We start from the raw sequence: 24,526 nt of genomic DNA, 5'->3' as shown, positions 1-24,526 counted from the left end.
CACTTGAGAGACTTGACTTGCCCTTGATCTGATCCTTTAAACATATTTTCCCACTGAGCTCAAATGTAGCCTGGCACATGTTTATGTACACTTGTGTTTTTATACCTGTAAAAAAGGTAAAACTACTGCATGCGGTCATTTTTATTCAGAACAAAACATTGTTCTGCCGGCATTTTAAGCAAAACTTCAGCGGCATCAAGAAGTATCCCACATTAAACACAATCATACTGCGTCATTTCACACATGAAATGCTTGGTTGTTACTCTATAATAATCTTTAAGTACATCTTCTTATACAATCATATAATCAGGCGTGAAAGATGAAAAACAAAGCATTACAGTAAATTCCATAAAAGCTATGAGCAATCACCCTTTTCTCTCTCTCTCTCACTCTAATCCCTCCTGTTTAACTGCAGCAGAGGCATCTGAATAATCACAGGCTTCAGCACAGTCCTGTTTCTGCTGCCTCATCATCTGTATCGTAAGTCGTGTGCCAGTAACAAAACTCTTTTGTTTCTGCCGGTAAGACACACACACAAACAAAGCCATGATTTGAGTCGTTCAGGCAGGTACAATCAACGCTTTCTTCTTTGTTGATTCAATTGGGATCATTTTAAAGCTTTTATCCACGCAACCAAGGAGGATAAGAGGAGTTTATTTTGTTTGTCGCAAAAGGCAAGATGGGGCCGCAAGTTGGTGAAGTCAGTAGAAACACTAAATTATCTGTTGGCAGTTGCCCTTCAGTTAAAGCTCAAAAGATATTTAGAGATGATCAGGGATTATTGCTGATTTGATCAATTTTCTGGGATGAAACAGGTTTAAACTTAAATGACACAAAATAACATCATTGTCCATGTTTTTCTTGGATTCTATGAAAGCACTTTGGCCGTGAGAAAGACCTGAGTAAGAGAATGGACGAGAGAGAAAAGAGATGACAGGCGAATTTTAAGAGAGGAGCGGGAGAAAATTTAGGCGCCAGAGGTGACAGCCATGAGTGCGTGTTAAGATCGGAGGAAGAAAGAGACAGAGAAGAAAAGCAGCAGGTCAAAGACCACCACTCTAATGTCCAGTGGGGGATCTTCTTACATCAGTGAGGACTGAGTTAAACTGCCCGCACCATGCATGGTTACTCCCAGCAAACACAGCCACGCAGGAAAACCTCACTCTATCACGCCGAGACACTCACAGGCCTGAAGGCTCGCAGACACACACACACACACACACACACAAACACACACACACACACAGAGTGAAGGAAGTGCAGTTTGTCTCTCGTTACTCTTGTTTCAGGGAGGTCAACTGTGTGACAGTCGGAGGTGACACCTTTCCAGCAGTAGACCCCTCATTGGGTCATGAGGAATTACGCAGCTCCCATTTCACCTGTCTCTCAGCACCATCACATCACACGGCAGTTGTGTGTGTTGTTTCATTAGGTTTGGTCTAAGTCTTAGTTAGGACACCTCTGAGTTGTGTTCAACTAGGACTGCTGGTATTTTTTTGTAACCTGTAAATTGTATAATATATACAATATATGAAAAAGCAATGAATTGTCAAATAGTAAATATCAGTAGCACCTACTATGAATCAACAGGCAACACAAACAGTGTCAAGAATGGATTAAGACTTAACCTGTTATTAGTGTTACAGTCTTTCCGAATATATTAAATATTACTCTATTATTATTATCATAGATTGAACAATTCCTAAAGTTATATTATACATATTTTGTGACTAAACATTGTTATCTTTTAATAGATTGATTGATTGAATTGCCTTGAAGGACACTGGACATTGGACAAAAGGTGTCTCGGCCACAAACCAAACTTTGCCTGTTGCACTTGATTTGATTCCTAAGGGTGAGTGGAGGACACGATCAATTACTGAATGATGCACAACTTTCTCTTGCACGTGACACACCAGCACATGTGCTGGCTTGGATGACTGGGTGCGCATGTGAAGGAGTTGTGTCTATGTGTGGATGTTTACGTGTGTGCATGTGCAATACATGTGCAGATAAACACTAATCAACAGACACACACACACATTACACATCAAACAAGAAAGTGTGTTGTACTCACAGTCCATGTGGCAGACTTGGCGGTGCTGGACTGCTGGAAGGACACCTGGAAGGTGTGCGGTCCAGGGTAGTCGGTGTTGGAGGGGATGGCAGGGGCAGGCGACAGGCCCTCGAAGGTGGAGTTGGGTTGAGAGTAGGGTGAGGGGGTGGGCACGGCCGACGAGGAGGCGTTCTCGGAGCTGTAGGGGCTGGCGGAGGTCGCACGGCTCCCCAGGCTCTCCATGCTGCTGCTCAGCAGGTTGTACTGGGACTGGGGAGAAAGGAAGAGGGAAGAGCATGAGGAAGGCGGAGGAGGGAGGAGGGAGACGGAGGGAGGACACAGGTAGAGGTGCTGGAGAGACAGGGGCTTGGAAGCTAGCAGGGAGGTCGGGTTACACTGGGAAGCGAGAGTTGTGGGTAGTGTGGGTGTGTGTGTCTACATGAGTGTTGGCACACATGAAACTGTCTAGGTAGATGTCCATAATATTCAGTAAGCATTGTTTGTTTGATTTTTACACAAGAAATGACAGAGGGGAAAAAATCACCACAAGCTCAGGACAACAAACCTGAGTGATTGTGTGTGTGTTTGTGTGTGTGTGTGTGTGTGTGTGTGTGTGTGTGTGTGTGTGTGTGTGTGTGTGTGTGTGTGTGTGTGTGTGTGTGTGTGTGTGTGGCAGTTGCAGTGAGGTCCTCACAGGAGCCTCCTTGGGGCTATGTGAGGCAAGTTGTAAAACACAAGCTTAATCTGTGCTCTGCCTAATTGCCTGTCATTCCCCTGTTGTCCTCTGCGTTGTGTTTGAGAGGAGAGTGTGCAGCGACACTCTTGTTCATGCACTGTGTGAGGCCCATAAAGAGTTAATATACTGTACAGTAGGAAGAAAACTACTTTGTGACCCCCGTATTTCTTTTTACATGGACATTTGTCAATTCTTTGTCACACTACTTGAGCAAAAACAGAAGAATCTAAAATCATAAAGCAACAGTGAGTCCACCTGTTAAACTTCTGCTCATCAGTTACAACAATGAGTCCACGTTTCATATTTGTATCATATCCAACCCAGCAAAAGAAACCAACTTACAAGCAATGATAATGACAACAATTAAATTATATAGATTATTAAAGTAAAGATGAATGTCTAGTCCATATGCGTGTCACAAAACTGACAGAGACTGTAAAGTTCACACTGAATTTGCTATGACATTACACAACCACCCAATGAGCAGAAAAACATCAAATCTTTACCTTCTTTTTCAAGTAGTACATCCTTTACTGCTTTGGTCTCATTTGTTAAATCTTCAGTCAGAAATGTCCAGACACAGTAAAGCAAAGAGAGTGCAGGAGAGGTGTGCATCAGTGGACACACAGTCACACAGTCACTCACACACACACACCAAACACCACATACACAGACACATGTACAGCAAGGAAAGGGGACAGAAGGTGAGGACTGGCGTGGTGAGAGAGAAACGATAGACTGAGACGAGACGAGAGAAGGAGAGAGGCAAAGAAGGATGGGAACCCAAAAAATGGTACGACGTTCTAATTATGGCATGCCCGGACATAGACGGCAATGCCGGGGCGCATGTACACACATGCTCCAAAACACCTTGTGAAGGCCTGCACTAAGTAAACACTGTCTGGTCTGAGAGAGAGAGAGAGAGAGTGAGAGAGAGAGAGAGAGAGAGAGAGAGAGAGAGAGAGAGAGAGAGAGAGAGAGAGAGAGAGAGAGAGAGAGAGAGAGAGAGAGAGAGAGAGAGAGAGAGAGAGAGAGAGAGAGAGAGAGAGAGAGAGGTAAGAAGGAAAGCACATGAAAGAATAGTTCAAGGGTCAGACCCACGCACCCAGTATTGTATATCAATATAGCTTAATCTTTTAAAAACAGAGACTACTGAACACCAATGGACACACAGAAATCATTGATCCAGGATGATCTGAGTAAGTGGTTTATTAAATGGTTTAGTTTAACTGTAATCTTTTTTTATAATTCACATTCGGTTAGAATCTAAAACCCAACCAAGCCCAGAGAGTATCTATGATCACTTAATAAATAAACATGTGTTGAAAAATGTTTTAAATTTACATTTAATTACTCTAATTTGTGGGCAGAATTCCATTTAGACTGGACGTGCTGGTACTTGTCTTTATTTACCTATTTTTGGGAAGTTATAAAACCATAAGCTGAATTCATATCCTCAGTTCACCTGGACATCCTGTCCCTGAGCGCTGATATGTGTGTTTTTTTAAACCTCAGAAACTATAACAAAGTTTCACAAGGATATGTAAACTTCATGCTAGAGTTCATGAGCTGAAAGCAAAGGGACAGGTCAGTGTCCTCGACTTGACGCAAACAGTGTAGGTTAAATGTGGACGTATGCATCTGTGGGTGCTGAGAGTCCAAAAACTTCTAATGTATTATAGTTTTATGCTTTACTTTGTGGTGGTGCAGCCTAATATCAGTGACAACGCTAAATCACTCATCACATGCAGCGCCGAAACGATTAATCGATTAATCGTAAAGTTAATCAACTGAAGAGTGATTGGGGGAAAAAAATTGTCGCTTTATTAGGAAAAATGCCTCACTTGTTTAAAATGTTTAAATGATTTGCTTTCTTCGTAATGTATGTACATGTGTCTTAAATGTGTAATATGTGGTCGTGAAAGGTGGGATAACTGTAGAATTTTCTACATAAATACCACTATATGAAAAGTATGAGAGTGAGTTCCTCTGCTGAAGTTATTTTTCTGAGCAGTGTATAAATAGCCTATTCTGAGTGCTGCCTCAATTATATAACTTTTCACTCTTTACTACTTTTGAAGAAGAGCTATAGTAAAAGGGACTTTAAGGACAAATCTTAAGTCCAGGTGTGTTGAAACAGGGCTAAAAACCTCCGCTGCAACAGTGTGTGTGTGTGTGTGTGTGTGTGTGTGTGTGTGTGTGTGTGTGTGTGTGTGTGTGTGTGTGTGTGTGTGTGTGTGTGTGTGTGTGTGTGTGTGTGTGTGTGTGTGTGTGTGTGTGTGTGTGTGAGCGCTTAAGCTTCCCATCCCAACAGAGTCTGATGTCCCCTGTGGGCAGCCATCCTGGTAGCTGCCACTCAAGGCCGAGCTTTAAAGGCTAAAAAACATTTAGAAGTGTAGATAAGGGAGCAACAACAACCCTCACTTGTCAAGATGAGTGAAACATTATTGGCTGAGTTTAAAGAGCCAATAATCATGCAGTGTGAGAGCTAATGACCTCTGTTTAAAGCCACTTATTAAACTGAAGCCTATGGTTTAATGAAAACAGCACAGATACATTTTACCACCCAGACTCACATGTTATTGATGAAAATAAAGAAACGACCTGACCAAAACGAAGAGTGAGGCCACATAAATGAATGATATGGCATCATGAGAAAGCTGGTGCATGTCTAAACCTCGCCAGCTATGTTAAATGGAGGTGGGGATGAGAGGAGGTAAAATGTGGAGAGTTGTGGAAGAAGGTTGCCCCCTGTTGGGAATACTTGGAAAGGTGCAGCTACAGGATGCATCATTAAGTGTTCCACAACCTGAAGAAAATTATATTCTATAAAGTTCATGTGAATAGTTAGGGTTTAGAATAACATTATCAAAGTTCATTTATTATAACTTCATAATTAATGTCAAATGAAGTTAAAGCAGAGTGAACTAAAGCTGGACCAGAATGTGTCAGGGGCTTGTTTTAACGTCCATGTCTTCTTATAAACACACAATTTTATGTAGCAAGAAAAAGAAAAAGAACGCAATCCTGACTTTCAAACATCAACTCACTCTCACACTGCATGATAAGAGAACAGAAAATACATTTACCTGTATCACATGTTTGACGAGAAACAGTGACCATGAGCCAAAGCCAAGTTCATCAACATTACAAACAAAAGTCTACACTTCTCTGAAACATTAAACATCTTCACTATCAGACCACAACATTTTCAAAACCAGCCTGAATGTGCTACAACACAAACCATTCCCTCTTGTCCACTTACCACACCATACAGCATCTTAAGGCTCCTTACAGGTGAGATGGGGTGTATCTACGACGTCTCCGACCCGGCTCTCATAGGACTCAGTCTGTGCTGTGGTCAAACGTGGCTGAAGGAGTTGATCTCTCCACGGCCAAATGGCCTCAGTGTGGAGCGGCACATGATGGAGGATACAGAACACATCCAGCCTCCCTACTCCTTCACTTGTTTCCCCCGCCTGACTGGGCCTTCTACACTGGCCTCCAATCTAACAACAAATCCCCCCCACCTCCTCTCTTTTTCTGTCATGACTATTCATTAACCAAGTCAGGCAGGCCCAGACTTGCCCGCTTACAGATTAGATCCTACCAATATTACACATCAGTAGGGGAAGGAAACATAGGTGTGTTTGGTAGGGACCCAGGGATTTCTTATTTGACAACCAGAGATTGTATAGAGGTTCCGGAATCAAATGTGTATATCAGTGTGTTCCTGCCCAAGCTTTGTATCTGATTTTAGGCTCAGGAAAATACTTTGGTGTTAAATTTAAGAAAACAAAATGTAATTGCACCTATAGCAACAAAAAATTAGAAGGTGTATACACCTGCAAAAATGTGCGCATGTTTGTTAATGCGCACACACACACACACACACAAACACACACACAGATGGATCTACATTGAAGCAGCATGAAGTCCAAGCCTGGGGTTTAATTAGCCCTTCCCCAGCTCAAACACACACACTACCCTCTCAGTCCCTACAGGCCGCTCAGCAGGGAGACAGATGGAGGGAAAAGGCTGCAGATGAGAGGGAATCTACAGGGGAGGGAATCTCCTGCACACTGGAGGGAAAACAGTGGAAGGTTGCACCAAAATAATGTGAAAGAAAGAGGGATGTTTGTGTGTGTGTGTGTGTGTGCAAAGCTTGACCCACAAACTAAACCGCAATGGGAGCTCACGTTCTTACCATCACATTGTCGTTCAGGTCCCTCATATGGTAGACGTCCATGGAGACCTCGGCAGCGCTGCAGTGGCTCCCCGGGGTGCTGGTGGAGGGCACTGGCCGCTCACCTGGCTGGCTGCCTGGTGGGAGCTCAAAGTAGGTGCTGTCCGGCTCACTTTGAATACACAAACACCGTGGATACAAGATGGTCAAAAGGATGTTTCCAAAAAAGGATAGTAGCACAAAGGTGGGTCTTTGTGTCTGATTTGGCAATAAAAAATATCTTTTAAATATATTAATTTAATGCAAATCTATTTGTTTTGGGACTGTTTGGTTTTTCAGGCAGGCAAAGGGAAAATAAAAGTCTTTATACCACAAGATTTTTACATCCCTAAATCCTAGATGTTTGAGATTAACAAAAGTGGCTAAAGAAGCAAATATCTTTTCACATTGTGATTTTGACGATGTTTGCAGCACAGAAACACTGGTCTACTCTTCTATTAATGGAGTTTAGGCACTGAAATTATTCATCGTCTGGACTAGTATTGAGTTTGGAATAATCTGTTTGCTTATAAAATAATCTCTCAGGTGATGACAGAAGCATGTGTCTGACACATCTTACATTTTGATTAAAGAAACCATTGTGTCATGAGGGGAATAGGTTAATCACTGCATGGAAAGTACAACGGTGATCAGCAGATGTTGTTAACACTCACAGGGAACTCCACAGGTGCTCAAAGGTGCCTCCCTCTTCAGTGACAGTGGACTGGGACATCTTAAAGGATGGGTAGTCTGGTGAGGGACAGATCACTCTGCAGAGCACACACACACACACACACACACACACACACACACACACACACACACACACACACACACACAAAATAGTTTTTTTATTAATAAGCTAGTGAGACAAATAATTTTCTATAAAACGAACTCATCAGTGTTTTCATCAGTGCTCAAAAAGAATCATCTCACACGCACACACACACGCGCACACACAGACACGCGCACACACACACACCCAAACACGCACACACACACTCATCCAGGTGTGATCACACCAATGTAGTTCCAGTAAGGTGGCACAGGGTGTCAGGGGGCCTGGGCGTGCCCGGACCTGTCGGCCTCGCCACCGTCTCACTCCGAGGGGAAGCTCCCCCCCTTGTCTCTAAATAACACAGCACCTTCTGCGCAACTCAAGCAAAAGCAGCGAACATCCAGCAGCTTATTGCAACTCCATCTCCTGACAGAAAACATGTCAAAGATATGCACAGTCAAGAGATACATCTGCATTGAAAACATCCGGGGCCTCATCGTGGGGGATTCAATCCAAAACTTATCGGAAAAAATGGAGAATGAAAAAGGGCAGCAGGCCTACCGCGTAATGCCGATAAATTCACGTCCTCCACATGTCCCCGGTTGGAAGTGCTGATCGATAAGCAACACTAAACCCTGTCGGATACGCGGTTTTGTACTTGTGCGTATCAAAGTTTGTTATATTCAGAGTGGCGCAGCAGCATCTCCTTAGTAACCCCAGCGAAGGAGTGCGCCAGTTTGTGTGTGGTTTTAAAGACGCATCATCCCTAATTCAAAACACTTCCTTTATGTGATTTTCTGTCAATTCATCGTTACTCTAAGTGACCCCGCGAGTTCAAATGGTCCTCCATGAACCTCAATCTTATCTCTTACCGTTTCACTTTGGTCTGCATCGATTGGAGATATGCAGCTTTGTAAACATCTGAAGTGATGTTGACTGTTGAACAAAGGCTGTCAGGTTCATCTCAGTAAGTTTTCAGCCATGATCCATTGGACGTGCGGATCAGATAAATAGTTGGGACACACACCGCTTGGTTAAAGGGGCCTGCAGTACACCACTCAAGCCACGTGGTTCCCGCTGTTCCCCTGCTGCCTGCCGCCGCACAAATCAGAACCTGATTCCCAGCTCGTCCCATGGTGCCGCCTCGTCAGACCCCAGAGGAGCTCCAGTGTTAACGCAGGGGATCTGACCTCAGCAGCTTCACTGAGATTTCAACCTGCACCACAGGACTGTCCTCTGGCTCTCATACACTGACCACACATAACCACAAGCCTTGTGATCTATATCTAAAATAAATTAAAAAATTTGAATATACAGGAAGGAAATCCACGAATATTATCCACAAGTGGTACCTTTAGGTCCACATATATATATATAGATAGATATATAAATAGATAGATAGATAGATAGATAGATAGATAGATAGATAGATAGATAGATAGATAGATAGATAGATAGATAGATAGATAGATAGATAGATAGATAGATAGATAGATAGATAGATAGATAGATAGATAGATAGATAGATAGATAGATAGATAGATAGATAGATAGATAGAACGATAGATAGATAGATAGATATATAGATAGATAGATAGATAGATAGATAGATAGATAGATAGATAGATAGATAGATAGATAGATAGATAGATAGATAGATAGATAGATAGATAGATAGATAGATAGATAGATAGATAGATAGATAGATAGATAGATAGATAGATAGATAGATAGATAGATAGATAGATAGATAGATAGATAGATAGATAGATAGATAGATAGATAGATAGATAGATAGATAGATAGATAGATAGATAGATAGACGGATATACGGATAGACAGATAGACAGAGAGATAGTTAGTTAGAAAGACAGACAGACATATAGATAATTCTGACCCTGATTTCTGAGTAAAATCGAGTAAAATAATCTATTTCAGTTTCAACCAGAGCTTGCATGGTGCCACATAGTCAAAGATAAAAAAAAACACATTGAAACACTCTGATGTAAATTTCAATTAAGTATTTATTTACAACACCTCCTCTTTAGGTTCCTCTGATGTTCACCTGTCTCTACTTTGTGTCTCCACTCCCAGGTTACGGCACCCATGACAACACACACACACACACGCATACACACACACACAACACGCACATTGCCTCCGAGGGCCAGTTTATGAAAGAGAATATATAGTCCCGAGCGAGTAGAAATTAATTTAAAAATTGTTTTAGTTCGATCCTCCTCAGCCCCAAGTGATATATTTAATAAGAGGTTTGTAGTTATTGATGTATCATTGGATGTCGCTCGTTAACCCTAAACACACAGCATCGAAATGTATTAAATAAAGACAAATAACGCAAAAGGGAAAGCATTATAAGATCATCTTAATTACTCAGCATTTTACAAATGTTAATCAATAGATGTTATGATTTTGAAAACTGGCTACATGTTAACATAAACAATAACAAGCTTGAAAAAATGGGAAAAAATTTAAATCTTTACGAATCTTTATAGGGACGGTTTCTAAGGCCTACATTATTATTTAGACATTTTCATAGAATTGTATATATAATAACCTACTGTTTTTTATATACTATTAAGAACAGACCAGAAACGTTCATAAACAATTACCCTTAACTCGATCTGCTGCAAAGGCAAATCAATTAAATAACCAGAGCGATTTTAAAATGAAATACAGTTTTAAAAAAATTGAGTCTTAAATGGATTTGGCAAGTTCTAAAATTTAGCTTGTTTAGAATATATTTTTAGATCAGTGTATTTTTTGAGAAACAAATGCTGACAAACTAGGCCCGCTTCAAAACCTAAATAAAAAAAACCCTATAACATCAGATAATAAATCCCCACATCGCCACCATCAGTCATTTAGGAACAAATCAACGTACCTGAAGGTTATTACGACTCCAATCCAAATGCACAGGAATTATGTTGCGCCGAGCACCTGCCTGTTTATCATGGAACGTGCCAAGAGAGTGACCCTCCATAAAAAAATAAAAACGATAACAACAAAAAACAGCAACAAAAACAAAAAAGAATCGACCGTATTCAGAGTGTGATAACAGTGGTTGGAGGTGATTGACTTTTCAGAGAAGCAGAAGCTGAAGTGCGAGGGAAGCGCAGCAGCAGCGGAGGGAAGCTGTGAGCTCTGCGGAGGAGGAGGAGGTGAAGCTGGGAGGCGGCAGCGCGGTTTGGACGCACACAAGCGGGAAACACCGAGATAATGATGGGGGGTATGACAAGTAATACAAAATGCCCTGTAGCCTACACTGACATCAAGTTTATATGAATAAAACACAAGCCTCTTTCTAGGGTCTGCACTGCAGGACTGTGTAAGAATAACAGATGATCAAGTTAGGATTGTGGGGAAAAAACGAAAGAAAAATAATCAGAAAATGGCAGAATTCCAAGCTGATAAAACAGTTTTCTATTCGGGTGTATATTAAAAGCACACACGCAGACGTCTACACGCGCAGAAAAAGAAGCGAAAACATAATAGTGAACTGCATTTCCCAGAAGGCCCAGCGCAGCAGACAGATGCTGATTGGACAGCGGCGGTGTGTCGTCATGTCCTCAAACAAACAAACTAGCAACAGTTGGAGGGAGCAACAGAGGGAAACTGCGCTGGAGACATGAGCAGAAAAGCACTGTTATAAAGTCGTACTGGGAGGTTTGCGTCCGTGCAGGTGGTCGACCCGGTCAAACCAGAGCTGAGGCCGGAGGTGAGACTCACCAGTGTTTGTGAATAAGACCGTCACGGTTAGCTAGTGCAGCTGATAGGATGCTAGCAGCGCATTAGCGTTCAGTGACAGGTAACAGCTAACATCACCGTGAGCATCTTATCTACCTGTCTGTCGACTGGGTTAAAGTTATCTCTAGTAAGAGAATAACATGTCGATGAAGTCGTGATTGGGACTCGTTGCATTTGTCGCGTTGCTTAATACGAACTGTTTATTTCAAGTGTGTTACCTAAGTTAACATAACTAGTTAGCGACTAGTAGCTCTCGCTGCTGAGCTTGTTTTGAAATTAGATGAATCCAGTGCTACTCCGGTCCTTACATCCCGTTCATTATAACTCCTCTTGCATTAGATTAGAGCTGTGTGTCTGATGTGGAGCTCACTGTGTGCTGTGCAGGGTTTATTGACTGAGCTTATGGCGCCACCGCGTGTCAATATTCGTGCACTGCGGACTTCTCAGTTAGAACTGCTCTTCTCTCATCAAGTGGATTGTTTGAAGAAACTCACTGAGGCTTTGATTTAAAAAACTAATATAACTTTTTATACATTTATATTAACTTTTCCCTGTGCAGGAACAGCTGTGATCACAAGATGAATTTCTCTGAGGTCTTCAAGCAATCCAACCAACTTTGTAAAGTTTCCCCAGATGGGAAATATTTGGTAAGTTGTTGTTGTTGTTGTTGATGAAGACGTTTAAGACGTTTAAGACATACTCATTTGCAGTTTTTTTTAGTGTGTGCATTAAACTCTCATCTAAGGTATTTAAGTAATGACACAGCAGAAATTAAAGTCTTATTTGTTCTAACATGTGTGTTTTGTTGAACACCTCAGGCGACCTGTGTGCAGTACAGACTGGTGGTGCGAGATGTTAGCACCCTGCAGATCCTGCAGCTCTACACCTGCCTGGACCAGATATCCCACATGGACTGGTCTTCTGACTCTCTCTTTATTCTCTGCGCTATGTACAAGAGAGGACTGGTACAGGTACGTTAGAAGTGGGCAGTAATGTGAGTAACTCAACTCACAACTGATAGATTGCTGTATTCATCTGATAAATTGGTTGTTGTTTTGAATGACATAAAATGTCATATTTTTGCAAATCATATGTACGGCTATAGATTTAATACTTTGTTGGACAATTTAAGGGATATGCATATCTATCGAAGCTCCAGCAGCGTGGGGTAGTCACGCACCAACAATGTTTGTGTAATTTGATAAAAATAACAACTAAGAGGTTAATCACGGGCAAAAATTATTTGCCACATCCTTAAAATACTATACTTATAACACAGCATTGCCCATGTTAAGTATTTATGCTGCTTTCTAGTGTGTTCAAAATGAGACAACATAAACATGTTAAGTGGTTTTAAAACAAATGATAAATCAAAAATAATCATCCTTTAACTTTGTTTGTAAATTTTGATAAGTTAGTAGAGAGAATAAATTGACCGTGCATTACATTGTTTTGATTTCTGTACTACATTAATAAACTTCTAAGTACAGACATACAGACACAGAGTTTTGTCTGACAAACACAAAACCTTGCTGAAATAGGCAGAAATGATTTACACCAAATTCATAGCACCGCACAACTAAGAGGTCCCTAATTGTCAACATCCTGTTTTGACAATATTGCGAAATTAGTTAAAATGCCAAAAAAATTCTTCCTCAGAAAATGTTATTTACTTTGATATAATGTAGCCACTTCGGACATGCCCTGTTGCAGTTAGTAAAACTCACATTTTGTGCTGTTTTATAATTTGCATTTAATTTGGTTTAACAGTTAACATTCATTTTCACATCTTGTTCAATGTATTGTATACATGGACATGTGTCATCCAGTGTCACATGTCCATCTATACATCGTAGAAAATTCCAATTTTTGTTTTCTCTTTTTGAACTCCTCTTACACCAGGAGCCTGTCACAGCTCAGAACAACAAATCTCTGTTAATTAATCACTCATTTTCAGAAAATAGGGATGCGACTTTTGTAATTAAAAAACTTTTTTCAAATTCTGCATGCTAGTGTAATGTTAGTTTTGTGTGTATCGCAGTAAAAGTATCTTACCTTTGAAAGGGTATCCAGCGCCAGTCCTTCATGGTTAGTGATGGTCAAGTGCTTCTCACTGATGGAAATCGGTTTGAGGGAGGTACAGGATGTGTGCGAGGGATGTAATCAGTAGTGGCTGATCCCAGTACTTCTGTCTCTCCCTCTCCTCTCTGTCTTGCTCCTCAGGTATGGTCTCTCGAACAGCCGGACTGGCACTGCAAGATTGATGAGGGCTCAATAGGTTTAGTCTCCTCGCGCTGGAGTCCAGACGGACGTCAAATTCTCAACACCACTGAGTTCCATGTAAGTGTGAAGTTGCTGTGTGCATGTGTGCATGCATCTATGCACACAGAAGTGTGTTTATGCATATGCTTGTCTGGTTTCAACTGTTGCTGGCCTACAAGTGAGGGGGACCTGAAAATAGCCAGACACCAGAGCTTTTCTTAACTGCCACTACACCCCCCACCTGCTACATGTATTCAGCCGGATTTCATAGCTCCCCTCCTGTTAGCGTCCTGTCATACATGGGTCTCAAGTACCTCTGGACATGGGTGCATGCTGTATGTTGCCTTCCGATGTAGTTTTGGTATGTTCTTTGACAGCAAGTCTGTTAAATGATGTTCTAACACGAATAGACTAAAAGTTTCAAAAGTGATCAGCCAGCCTGAGGCAAATTGTTCCGTAAATCCACTACCATTGAATCAAATGGTGTTATCTTTCTACTTCTCTATCTGAGTCAATACAGTGATATCAAACCACAGGTTGCACTTTGAAAGCAACTAAATTATGAAAAGGAGCTTATTTCTGAGTTGTTTGTTTTTTCACACAAGGGAATAGCACTGTATATAGCTGTATGACAACAGTTTGATCAATGTAAGGGCCAAATTAAAGTCAAAAGAATCTTAGGGTTTACAAAAGTCAGCAAAATTAAGCACTGATCAATAATGATGCATTAAGCTCCATTCTATTCCACACGATCTTATTTATATCCACTCTACAGACTGAGGCAATGTAGCTGCGACTGTCTGGCCATGTGGTGTATGATGGGGCACCGTGGTCGGCAAATACTGTAATGCAGAACCTGACTCCAGGAATCATTTGACAGGTGTTGTGGTCTAGGGGGGGGGGGGGGGGGGGGGAGTTTTGTTGACACATTACTATCTTGAAGCAGTGGAAAGCAATTGCATGCTTGTCAAACAAAAACCTGCTCTGGTGTTTCGTGGCGTAGTATTTTACTCATTATTAGGGCACGTTATAAAGAAAGCTAATCAGCAATATGTTACTATATAGGCAGGTACACAATGCACGTACACTCTGGTTGTTGAACTCTCGGATGGTCTGCTGATGTACTTTCACTTCAGGCACTAGCAGATCCATTTCCTCTGCCGTGTTCTCTCGGACTACCAGGCAAATCGGACATTTTAATAGTTTAGACAATTCTCCACCAAGGTAAAAGTTCACCTCGTGTTTAAAGAGAATGAGAAATGGCACTCTGAGTGGTTTCTTTTTTATTATTTGTTTTGCCCAAAACCCATCCATGATTAATAAAGTATAAATCTATGCACCTGAAATGATTAGTCGTGTACCAAAGAAATAAACAAATCTTATGATCATGTATAGGTTCTTAAAAAATTACAATAATTTCTTTGTTCCCGCTTCTCAGTTGTGAGCATTTAGTTATTGTGTTTAACTTTTTTAGGGTAAAGTTGATTTTTGGAGTCTTGCATGGACAAAGCAAGCAGATTGATGACCTCTGGCTTTAAACAAAGAGAAATGAAGATGAATCAATAATGCAAATTATGTTTTCTCCTTTTGAGACATCTGCTTGTTATTGTAAACTTGAACTCACACAGAAGTGAAGGTCTCTTGAGGTAACTAATCCTTCACCTTGACGTCAAACTGGGAAGGGTGGGTGAATTCTCTTCAAGCAAGACACTCCAAATTGGTATTTATGGTCAAGTGCTTTACGAGCACCAGGCAGACCAGACAAGTCCTGTCAATATAGGTATTTAAATGCCTGGTACCTCCTAGTCACGTGGCATTGAGGGAGCCCTTCGGGTGAGAGGTTCAACTTCTTCAAGAACTTTGTATAGCACTTTAAAATGCCATGACATGGATGACTGAGAATCTTGAAAGACACGACTAGAAAATAGCTTGTCAGAACCTGATTAACCAGTTAGGACGTATCCTAACATCCACTCATCTGTACTCACTGACTGCCTTTATCAGCTGACTAGATATGAGCCCCAAGTCCTGCTTGCTGTTGCTTTCTGTTGAGCGTCCTTATGTAGTTGAAGTTGCAATTGCCAATTTAACAGAGGGACCAGGGGCTACCACATTGCCAAGGGGCCCAGTGAACTTACCTTCACCCTGGCCCAAGATTTCATTAAGGCTGTGCCAGACGGGGGTTCGTGTCAGGCTTAGATTTCAGCCTGACTCATAAACAGTCTGCTATATTAACTTGTTTATGGACAGCTGCCTGTGGTGTTGATCGTGCCTCTGTCTGTGTGTGCGTTTGAGTGTTTGTCTGTCTGTATATCAGTTAATCTGCTTAGTTGGCTATGTATATTTGTGTGTTTGCGTGTGTTTGTGTTTCACAGTGTTTGCTTATCAGTAGGAGAATGACTACATGTTCTGGTCACAGGGGCTTCATAGGCAGCCCTACAAAGAATACAGGTGAGCACTGCTATCCCAGGCAGCTAGAAATGCTCTTTAGCCAATCTTTAAAGTCTGTCCTGTAGAACTATATTGATTATGGAAGAGTACATGTTTAAAAAAAACGGCAGTTTTAAATTTTAGCACGGCGCCAGGTCACAGATTTAATAGAGAGTCACATTGCTGAAACCTAGCCTATGTATTGTGAGACTTCATGCAAGTTGTCTCCCATTTGAATTCCGATCGTTTATCTTAGGACCTCACAAAATGTCACTAGCACATCCATGTTAATCCACCTTTACCAGCTGAGGGGTGATAAACCGAGGGTGGAAAAACTCCAGCCAAGGACATCATTGAGCTTGACCCCTCTAATGGTTTTTACATTGTTGGGATCGGATTAGCAATTGCATTCTTGGCCAGTACCGCTGGAGCCTTGCTAACATGTAGCATTGTTGGCAACAGTGCTACCGGACTAAACTACAAATGTAGGCAGCTGCTGCACTGAATCAGGGGACAATACCTTAGCCATACCTATGTGTGGGCTGCGAGAAGCTCCAGTTCCTTGATAGAATCATGAGGCTGTAACAAGAGAAATAAGCTATATTGGTTTGAGATGGCTTCATATGTGGAATGCCTACAGTCTAATCCTCTGCTGACAGATAGGACTATATGGCATCAAATACACCCACCCATTCTCTCGCACTCGCCTAGGCGTGCAACAAGAATGGCTGATAGATGGTTTTATTCCAGGTTGCTGTCAGTGACTTAAGTCTGTAATTTACAGTAGACATCATGTTGCCCCCAGGCCGTCCTGTTGGGAATGTGGGAATTCTGTGGTTTTCTTGTTAGTAATACTTTCAAATATATACAAAATGCATGTGCTACTAGTAATTAGCCACTCTTGTGTCATTATGGTTTATTTTTACAATTACATTCTCAAAGGGCCTTAAACCAGCCATCTTATGAAACAATAAGTGGCACACTATTTTGTAAAAGATTTGAAGAAATCTGAGGCAGCATCTCTTCATGATGAATGTTTGTGCTTGATACTGAAACAATTTACAGAGCTAGTCTGTAATTTCACATAGTACTAAACCATTTGCATTTATGCTAACCCAGACACAGTCGTGATTTTTTCTGATGGATAGACAGCAGCTGTTTGCCCTTTTTCACCGACCTTAGTCCGTAGCCCCGATCCACTTGCTGCTGCTCACCTTTGGTGAGGATACTTCATCTAAAGTATTGCTTTACCAAGTTGGGATCTTGTTGCATTCAACCCGACACAGAGAAGCATTTCCCACCTATTTTCCTCATGGTACTCTCCCCCCACCCCGTTTAAAGTTACACTGACTTTCGGGGGTTGATCTCCCTGCATCCACCATGTGGTGGGTTGGAGGCATCTAAGAAGTGCTAGTGTGTTTGTGTTTGAGCCGTGTTGACACTGGTTGCCATGGCACCAGTCTGCGGGGATGTCCATGAAGAGTGCAGTGATTTGTTATTACAGGGCTTACACAACTGGATGTTGCGACCAAACAGGAGGGTTGACACTTCAGCTCGGTTACGTGTCAGACATGGCCCAGTCTGGACACTGTGATGAAAGCCTTGTCACTTCAAAAGTTTTAGCTTTGCACACTCTCAAATATGAAATATTGGGTGAAGGCAAAAATGTATTGCCCCAAATAACCTTTTGAAGAATTGTTAATTATTGTTATTTATTTATCTTCAGGGTTCCTTCCAGGGTGGGATGGGTCTAAGAATTGCAAAGTAGTATAAGATTCTTACAAGATTAAATTGTGCAAGAATACTGAGCACCTTTTATTTGGAAGTGAAATGTCAGCACACAAATTGAATGTGGTAGTGCAGTGCCATATTGGTCATTCATGTCTGCAGACAATAAAAGTAAATTTAACATTTTTATTAAACCCTTGATTTGTGATTTATGTTGATTTGATATTTTATTTGCATAACTTAAAACACACATATATAAACAGTTCAGAAGGATGCAGAAAGCCCACTGGCCTTATTTTAAAGCCTCTACCTTTTATTAATGTTAAAAATATTATGGTCTGTCATTATTTACCTTAACACACAGACAACTACACAATCTAACTGTCGATTTTTCAACAGTGTCTCAAAGATTATCTTGAAGTGCTAGAAACTGCAATTCATACTATTTGGGTCAAACTACGCTGATGCTGCTGGCTGAGGGCCACCTGCTTTGATGACACCAGTCTTGCTGAAGCGAGACTGGTAGGTATTTGAGTGACTGCAGTCAAAACTAAACATTAACACGTGTGGTCTCTTTGTTATCCCGGCTTGTTGCCAGATAGTTATTCTCTGGCACTGCTGCTCCTCTGTGGGAATGCACGCAACCTGCTGGCTACAAGACTTACTGTTAATTTGTCACACTTGTCGCAAACATGTCTAACATTACATCGCGGCCACTAAAGGGATGGGCACTATTTTCCCACTTGTTGCTTTGGGTCTGTTTATTTAATATATCCTCAACTTCTAATTGAATCGTCATGATCTCTTTTGATCTGTTTCAGTGACTGCACCACTTATGTGGTCATGTAGTACAACACTCCACTCACAGTCCGACAGCACTACCCATCTAATTATGGATGAGCTCCGTGTCAGTGTCCAGTATCCCTCACAGATATTTATCACAGACCTAATCAAAGACATAAAGACACTGTCGGCAGACATTAAAGTGCATGGTGGACCACGCTAATGTGGACTGTAATCTCGATCTGCCCAGCTGATAGACGAGGGTGTAGAGGAGCACTTAGAGGTCTCATTAGTCTAGTGGTCTGGTTGATTGAGCTTTAAATAATAGGCTGCTTTTAGCACCCAGTCATTATGCGCATATATTAGATCACAGCCTCATATATGCTGTGATCTACTATATGCCTATACCAACTGGGTGACTTGTTGTCGAATAGATATCATATAAACTCTCCGATGACAGTAGAGAGGAGATCTGGTCCTAATGGTGTGGCTTGTAAAACATCTTTACTTCATAACCCAATCTCTAATGGGATGCTTGGAGTCAGTCTGATGAAGAAAAACTCATATTCATGTCTAATCTTCTGATGTTCGGTCTGTAATAGAGAGCACCGATAAACAACTACAACTTTCTACTTAAAAATTTCACATATAGCACCTTTCCTTAAATTATCTAATTGTTATTGTTGTTTGTACTATGCACATGTTGAAAATGAACACTGGCCAAAAAACTCCCAGTCATTTATAGCTGTATCAGTCTCAAACATTTTATATATCTCAGTGAGCAGCTTGTGATTGGATTTACGAATGCCCTTTGTGCTGCCTGACGTTATTGTGTTCTTGCTTATCATACTTTACAGCTGAGAGTCACCGTCTGGTCCCTGTGCAGTAAAGCTGTGTCTTACATCAAGTATCCCAAAGCATGTCAGAAGGGTGAGTAGGAGAGTTTTATTGTTTAATTTATTTCTTCATGGCTTATGAGTGTATCAGTATTACCAGGAGTACCTGAGGACAGCACCAGCGGTATGAGTGCCTCAGCACGTCCCGTGAATCACATGCCGTTCTTTATCTTGTGGCATGACCCTGGGTATGTGGCCAAACTATGGACCTCTCCACTGACAGCTGTGCCTCTCTTCAGTAAATGGGGCATGCTCTTCATAACAGGCCTGTCAGCAACTAGGGGAAGAATGATTGTCTATGACTCTCCCCATTTTTCCACATGCAATACTATGCCCCTCTGCAACCCACATATTCTCACAGCCGTTATATAGATAATATGACCGTGATAGTTACATACCACCGACCTGATGGTGCCAAAGTGTTGGATTGTTGGAAAAAACCGACTATATTTTCAATTATCAGAATGTCTTTTTACACATTCACCTAACCCTAACCCAAAATATGGTGTTTTGATAAGATGCAAATAATAATTTTTTCCAATGTTTTTTTTTCTCCGTGCCTTTCTGCTGCTCGGGTCTCAATTAATGGGTAAAACCCTGACTGATATAGATTATTTGGGGTGGCAGATTCCAATACCTATATACTAATACTAATTAGTATATTGATATATTGGCTTTTGTATAGGATTGATATTTTACATTTAGTTTAAAACTGTTATAAATAACCATACATAAAAAGAAAATACAATTACAACCAAATGTATATAATTTTTAATAACATGCATCTTGAATCATCTGCCAAGCAATACATTAAGTTTGGCTCTACTTTTTAGTGTAGATCATTGCCCGATACCTGCTTTAGAAGGTCTTCACTACACTACTATCTCCAGTGATAGTAACCCAGTTCATTCTGTCTAGGTTGAGTTTTACTACATTTTTTTTTTGTAACCATATTTTTCAGTTCAGATTCATAGTCATTATAAATAAGACCTTTTCTTACTTGTGATTATATGTCGCAACTGGTTCATCCATCATCTTTCATTCACAGGTATAGATTTTAGTAAAGATGGCTGCTATTTGGCCTTGGCTGAACGCCGTGACTGCAAAGACTATGTCAGTGTTTTTGTGTGTGACGACTGGCATTTACTCAGGGTGAGTAGGACATTAGGATTTCACTTGAATTTAACATCCATTTATATATGTTATGTCGTAAATGAATTCAATAAAACTATGTTCCAGCATTTTGAGACTGAGACGCAGGACCTGGCAGGGTTGGAGTGGTCTCCAAACGGCTGTGTGCTGGCAGTGTGGGACAGCTGTCTGGAGGTGAGGTAGCTGCTTTACAGACTTAATATTCAACCATAGAGTGATGAACTTTAACCTTACTTACAGCTTTGTTGAGCCGAAACCTTTTCGTTCACTCGATTAGATCACCCTGTTAATTTTTAGTTTAAAAAACGACTTCTAACGGAGGCCACTGTTCTGCACTTAGACAGAGTATGTAACTGTGCAGACAAGGGCCTTCATTAAAGGAGACCACCTCATTTTCAATAGTTTGTCTTTTGAGGCCTGTTTTACATTTAACATTTGTTGACATCTTATCATCATATATTATATGATAAGTTCACAAGTAAGGTGTCCTTGCATACACATAGATGTAAGATTAGACTTTGTTGAAGCCCAGAGGGGAAATTCACCTCAGCAGAATAACAATGTGAAGAGGACAGTATATTCTAAAGCTTAACACACCCAGCATTCTGACTCTGGGATTTATGATATGCGTTATTATAAAAGGATCCCAGTAAAACAAATGCTGCTGAGCAGAAAGATTCCTTACAGATATTATTAATATACATGTATATATATATCCATCTATGTTGATTTGTATTAACCAGTCTGCACAAATTGTCTGTCTCCCATTTAACCAAGCCTGGATACATAACTTTCCATTTTAGGAAATAACTTTTTTGATTGCTTCCTCTCAAAGCTGGAGTCTGAAGAAAATATGCATCACTTTAAAAGTACAAACAAAAAAGTAGCCATTCATAGCCTCTTTAGTTTTATTGTGTCATTGAACGAATCACTTGTTATTGGGAAACAATCCTTATTGTCATAATGCAGTAGTTATTTAAATCCAGTGGTGGCAGCCACAGAATGAAAGAACTGATGTTTTGTGTGTTTGTTTCCTCTGCGTAGTACAAAGTGCTGCTCTATTCTCTGGATGGCCGATTGCTGTCTATGTATAGTGCCTATGAGTGGTCGTTGGGCATCAAGTCAGTGACCTGGAGCCCCAGCAGCCAGTTCCTGGCCATCGGCAGCTATGATGAAAAAGTATGGAAAAACTCTTATTTTAAGAATCTTTTATCGTCCCCACAGTAATGCTTGGCACAACACAAGTTAAACGTATTATTTTAAGGCCACAAGCTTATAGGAATACTACCAATTAAGCATTTTGCTTTTCTAACACTGACCTTGTTCAGACCTGGTATTAACATGAGTGATCCGATCACAAGTGGTCCGCACCAGGTTCAAGTGTTGATGCACTCAGATCTGATCACTCAGACCACATTGGTAGGTGGCCTGGGACACATGAGACTACATTCTTTTTGCTGTGAATTCAAATGAGTCAGACGGATCATCTACTCAGCTGACAATTTCTAAACTGCTTCGGTTTCCCAGTGAATCAAACATAAAACACATACATACACACTCATCAACAATGAACACATCTGTGCACTTAAACTGAGTAAAACAACACGAGTTGTTCTCTAAGAACAGTGATAACATATGTGTGTATTTGAGTATGGTGGAGCAAAGTGGGATCATGCTCACACAAGAAAAATTTGAATGGCTGGTGTGAACAGACAAAGTTCTCCACTTGTGATCAACACTCACTCTAAAGTGATGTCACTTGAGGCTCTTAGTCAAATACACAAAATACATTCATGAAAGGTTTTTGTTTATAATCTCTAGTGCTCTGCAAGAGCTGTAAACAAAGTTTGATGTGTGAAATTGGTAGAGTTCTCCCTTTAAGAAACCGGTTCATTTATTGTAACTAAAAAGTTAGATAATTTGTTGTGTGCAGTTATCAATATTATTACAAAATCATTTCAGGTGCGTATCCTCAATCACATCACATGGAAGAAAATCACACAGTTTGACCACCCTGTAACCATCAACAGTACTAAAGCTGTGAGTAGTTCTTTCTGTATTTCTTCATGATGAACATTGAAGGCATTAGAGTTCAATAATTTACTGTTGTTTTTCTAGGTTGTGTATAAGGAAGTGCAAAAAACGCCAGCAGTTGGAAGTGATGACCTGTCGATACACAACATCACAATTGGCAGCACCCTATTTAACACCCAGAGCAAATGTATGTCTGCGTCTCCATTTTTTTTTCAAAGGTGACATCAAGTTACCAACTTTGGTGAAAGACAAACTAAAATTAATTTTTTGCTCTTCCAGATGAGATCTGCCCACTGCCTGTCCAAATTCCTGTGGTCAAACCAGACCCAGACCGAGCCAACCCCAAGATCGGAGTCTCTTCCTTGGCATTCAGCTCAGACAGTCGATATCTAGCTACCAAAAATGGTAAGACTTCACCGCTGTTCTGTTTGACCCTCACAGTCTTGACAACTCGATAGGCAAAGAGTGGTTGAATTTGCTTCTCTGTTTGTAGATAATATGGCCAGTGTTGTCTGGGTGTGGGACATGCAGAGGATGAGCCTGGAGGCCGTGCTGGAGCAGACAGCAGCCGTGCGCTGCTTCCAGTGGGACCCTCGACGCCCCCGACTGGCACTGTGTACAGCCAACACCAAACTCTATCTCTGGTCACCATCAGGCTGCGTTTCTGTCCAAGTCCCCACAGAAGGTAACATGCTCTGTCACTCACAACAGAAACTGTGAAGCAGCTGGAAGACACAGCTGCATTATATTGTTCTTAGATGTAGTAGAGGGCCAGTGAATAATAATGACCTTTCCACCAGAGGTCACTGTTTCAGTTGTTAAGACTCGTACACATTAAAATCCTGTCATATGATATAAGACTGATCCCAGTGAATTGCTGGCCATCGTTTTCAGTATTATTCTCCAATCTCCAATTATTTCCTCCTGTTATTTATACACAGTGGTACAATTAGAGCCATTCTCTCTTGCAGGGTACCCTGTGTATATAGGTCTATCTATCTATCTATATATATATATATTTGTTTAATGAAGGTGGTTGTGGTCTATTGCCTGGTTGGACTAGAGCTGCTTTAATTTCAATAAAAACTATATAACTGGGCTGTTCTGTGCTTGTACAATTGACTTGTTGTGTGTATGTAGGTGTGTTGTCATCACAGTTGCCTCTCTATTGCTCCCACCAGGTGGTTTCCAGGTCCATTCCCTGAGCTGGCACTGCAGTGGAGACTCTCTGATCCTGCTAGGAAAGGAGCAGCTGTGTTTGTGCTTCATGGACACTGACCAGGAAGACAAGTAAATCACAGGGATAAAGAATGACTGACTGGATCACAGTTCAGACTTATGTTGCCACAAGCACTTGTCCGGGAATGTGTTATGGTGATGACCAAAAGACTGTTAAAAACACTCCTCTAAATCATACTTTCCCTTTTTTTAACTGTACCAGCTCACCAAGCTCTTAAGGCTCTCGGTGCAGGTTACTGAGATGTTCCTTTTCTTGTTGAGTTGAAAATATTTTGGATACATTTTTTAAATGGATACATTTGTACTGAAGCACTAGTTCCAGCCACTGTGAGAAGATAGATGTTTATAATGTTTAATAGCTTTCTCTATACTTTTAGTTTGACCTATTTTGTATGAAAGTCTTAACTATTTTCAATAAATTTTCATAAGCAATAAACCTTAA

At 40.9% G+C, this 24,526-nt stretch overlaps 2 protein-coding genes across 5 annotated transcripts in view; one reads left to right on the top strand and one right to left on the bottom strand.

Moving 5' to 3' along the window:
- Positions 1–13,647, bottom strand: part of tp73 (tumor protein p73) — a 24,359-nt gene extending 10,712 nt beyond the window's left edge. Inside the window, exons 1-4 of one of the 4 annotated variants that reach the window (XM_061074491.1) lie at positions 13,616–13,647; positions 7,692–7,787; positions 7,000–7,150; positions 2,078–2,326 (exon numbers count right to left, since the gene is read on the bottom strand). In XM_061074491.1, the coding sequence (XP_060930474.1) occupies positions 2,078–2,326; positions 7,000–7,150; positions 7,692–7,787; positions 13,616–13,647 (528 nt within the window). Of the gene's footprint in view, positions 1–2,077; positions 2,327–3,298; positions 3,320–6,999; positions 7,151–7,691; positions 7,788–13,615 lie in introns of those variants that run through there. The other 3 variants (XM_061074493.1, XM_061074492.1, XM_061074494.1) reach the window with 3 other exon arrangements.
- wrap73 (WD repeat containing, antisense to TP73) lies at positions 11,405–24,526 on the top strand. Its single transcript, XM_061074496.1, has 13 exons — positions 11,405–11,531; positions 12,120–12,207; positions 12,379–12,531; positions 13,784–13,900; positions 19,621–19,693; positions 20,708–20,811; positions 20,899–20,985; positions 21,856–21,990; positions 22,774–22,851; positions 22,930–23,032; positions 23,125–23,250; positions 23,339–23,530; positions 24,027–24,526. The coding sequence occupies exons 2-13, from the start codon at positions 12,139–12,141 to the stop codon at positions 24,137–24,139; spliced, it is 1,350 nt and encodes a 449-aa protein (XP_060930479.1). The 5' UTR covers positions 11,405–11,531; positions 12,120–12,138; the 3' UTR covers positions 24,140–24,526.

The sequence above is a fragment of the Limanda limanda genome, chromosome 7 (genome assembly GCF_963576545.1).
Source record: "Limanda limanda chromosome 7, fLimLim1.1, whole genome shotgun sequence".
Lineage (NCBI taxonomy): Eukaryota > Metazoa > Chordata > Actinopteri > Pleuronectiformes > Pleuronectidae > Limanda > Limanda limanda.
Note: the sequence above shows the minus strand (reverse complement) of the source record. Positions and strands in the feature narration are given on the sequence as shown.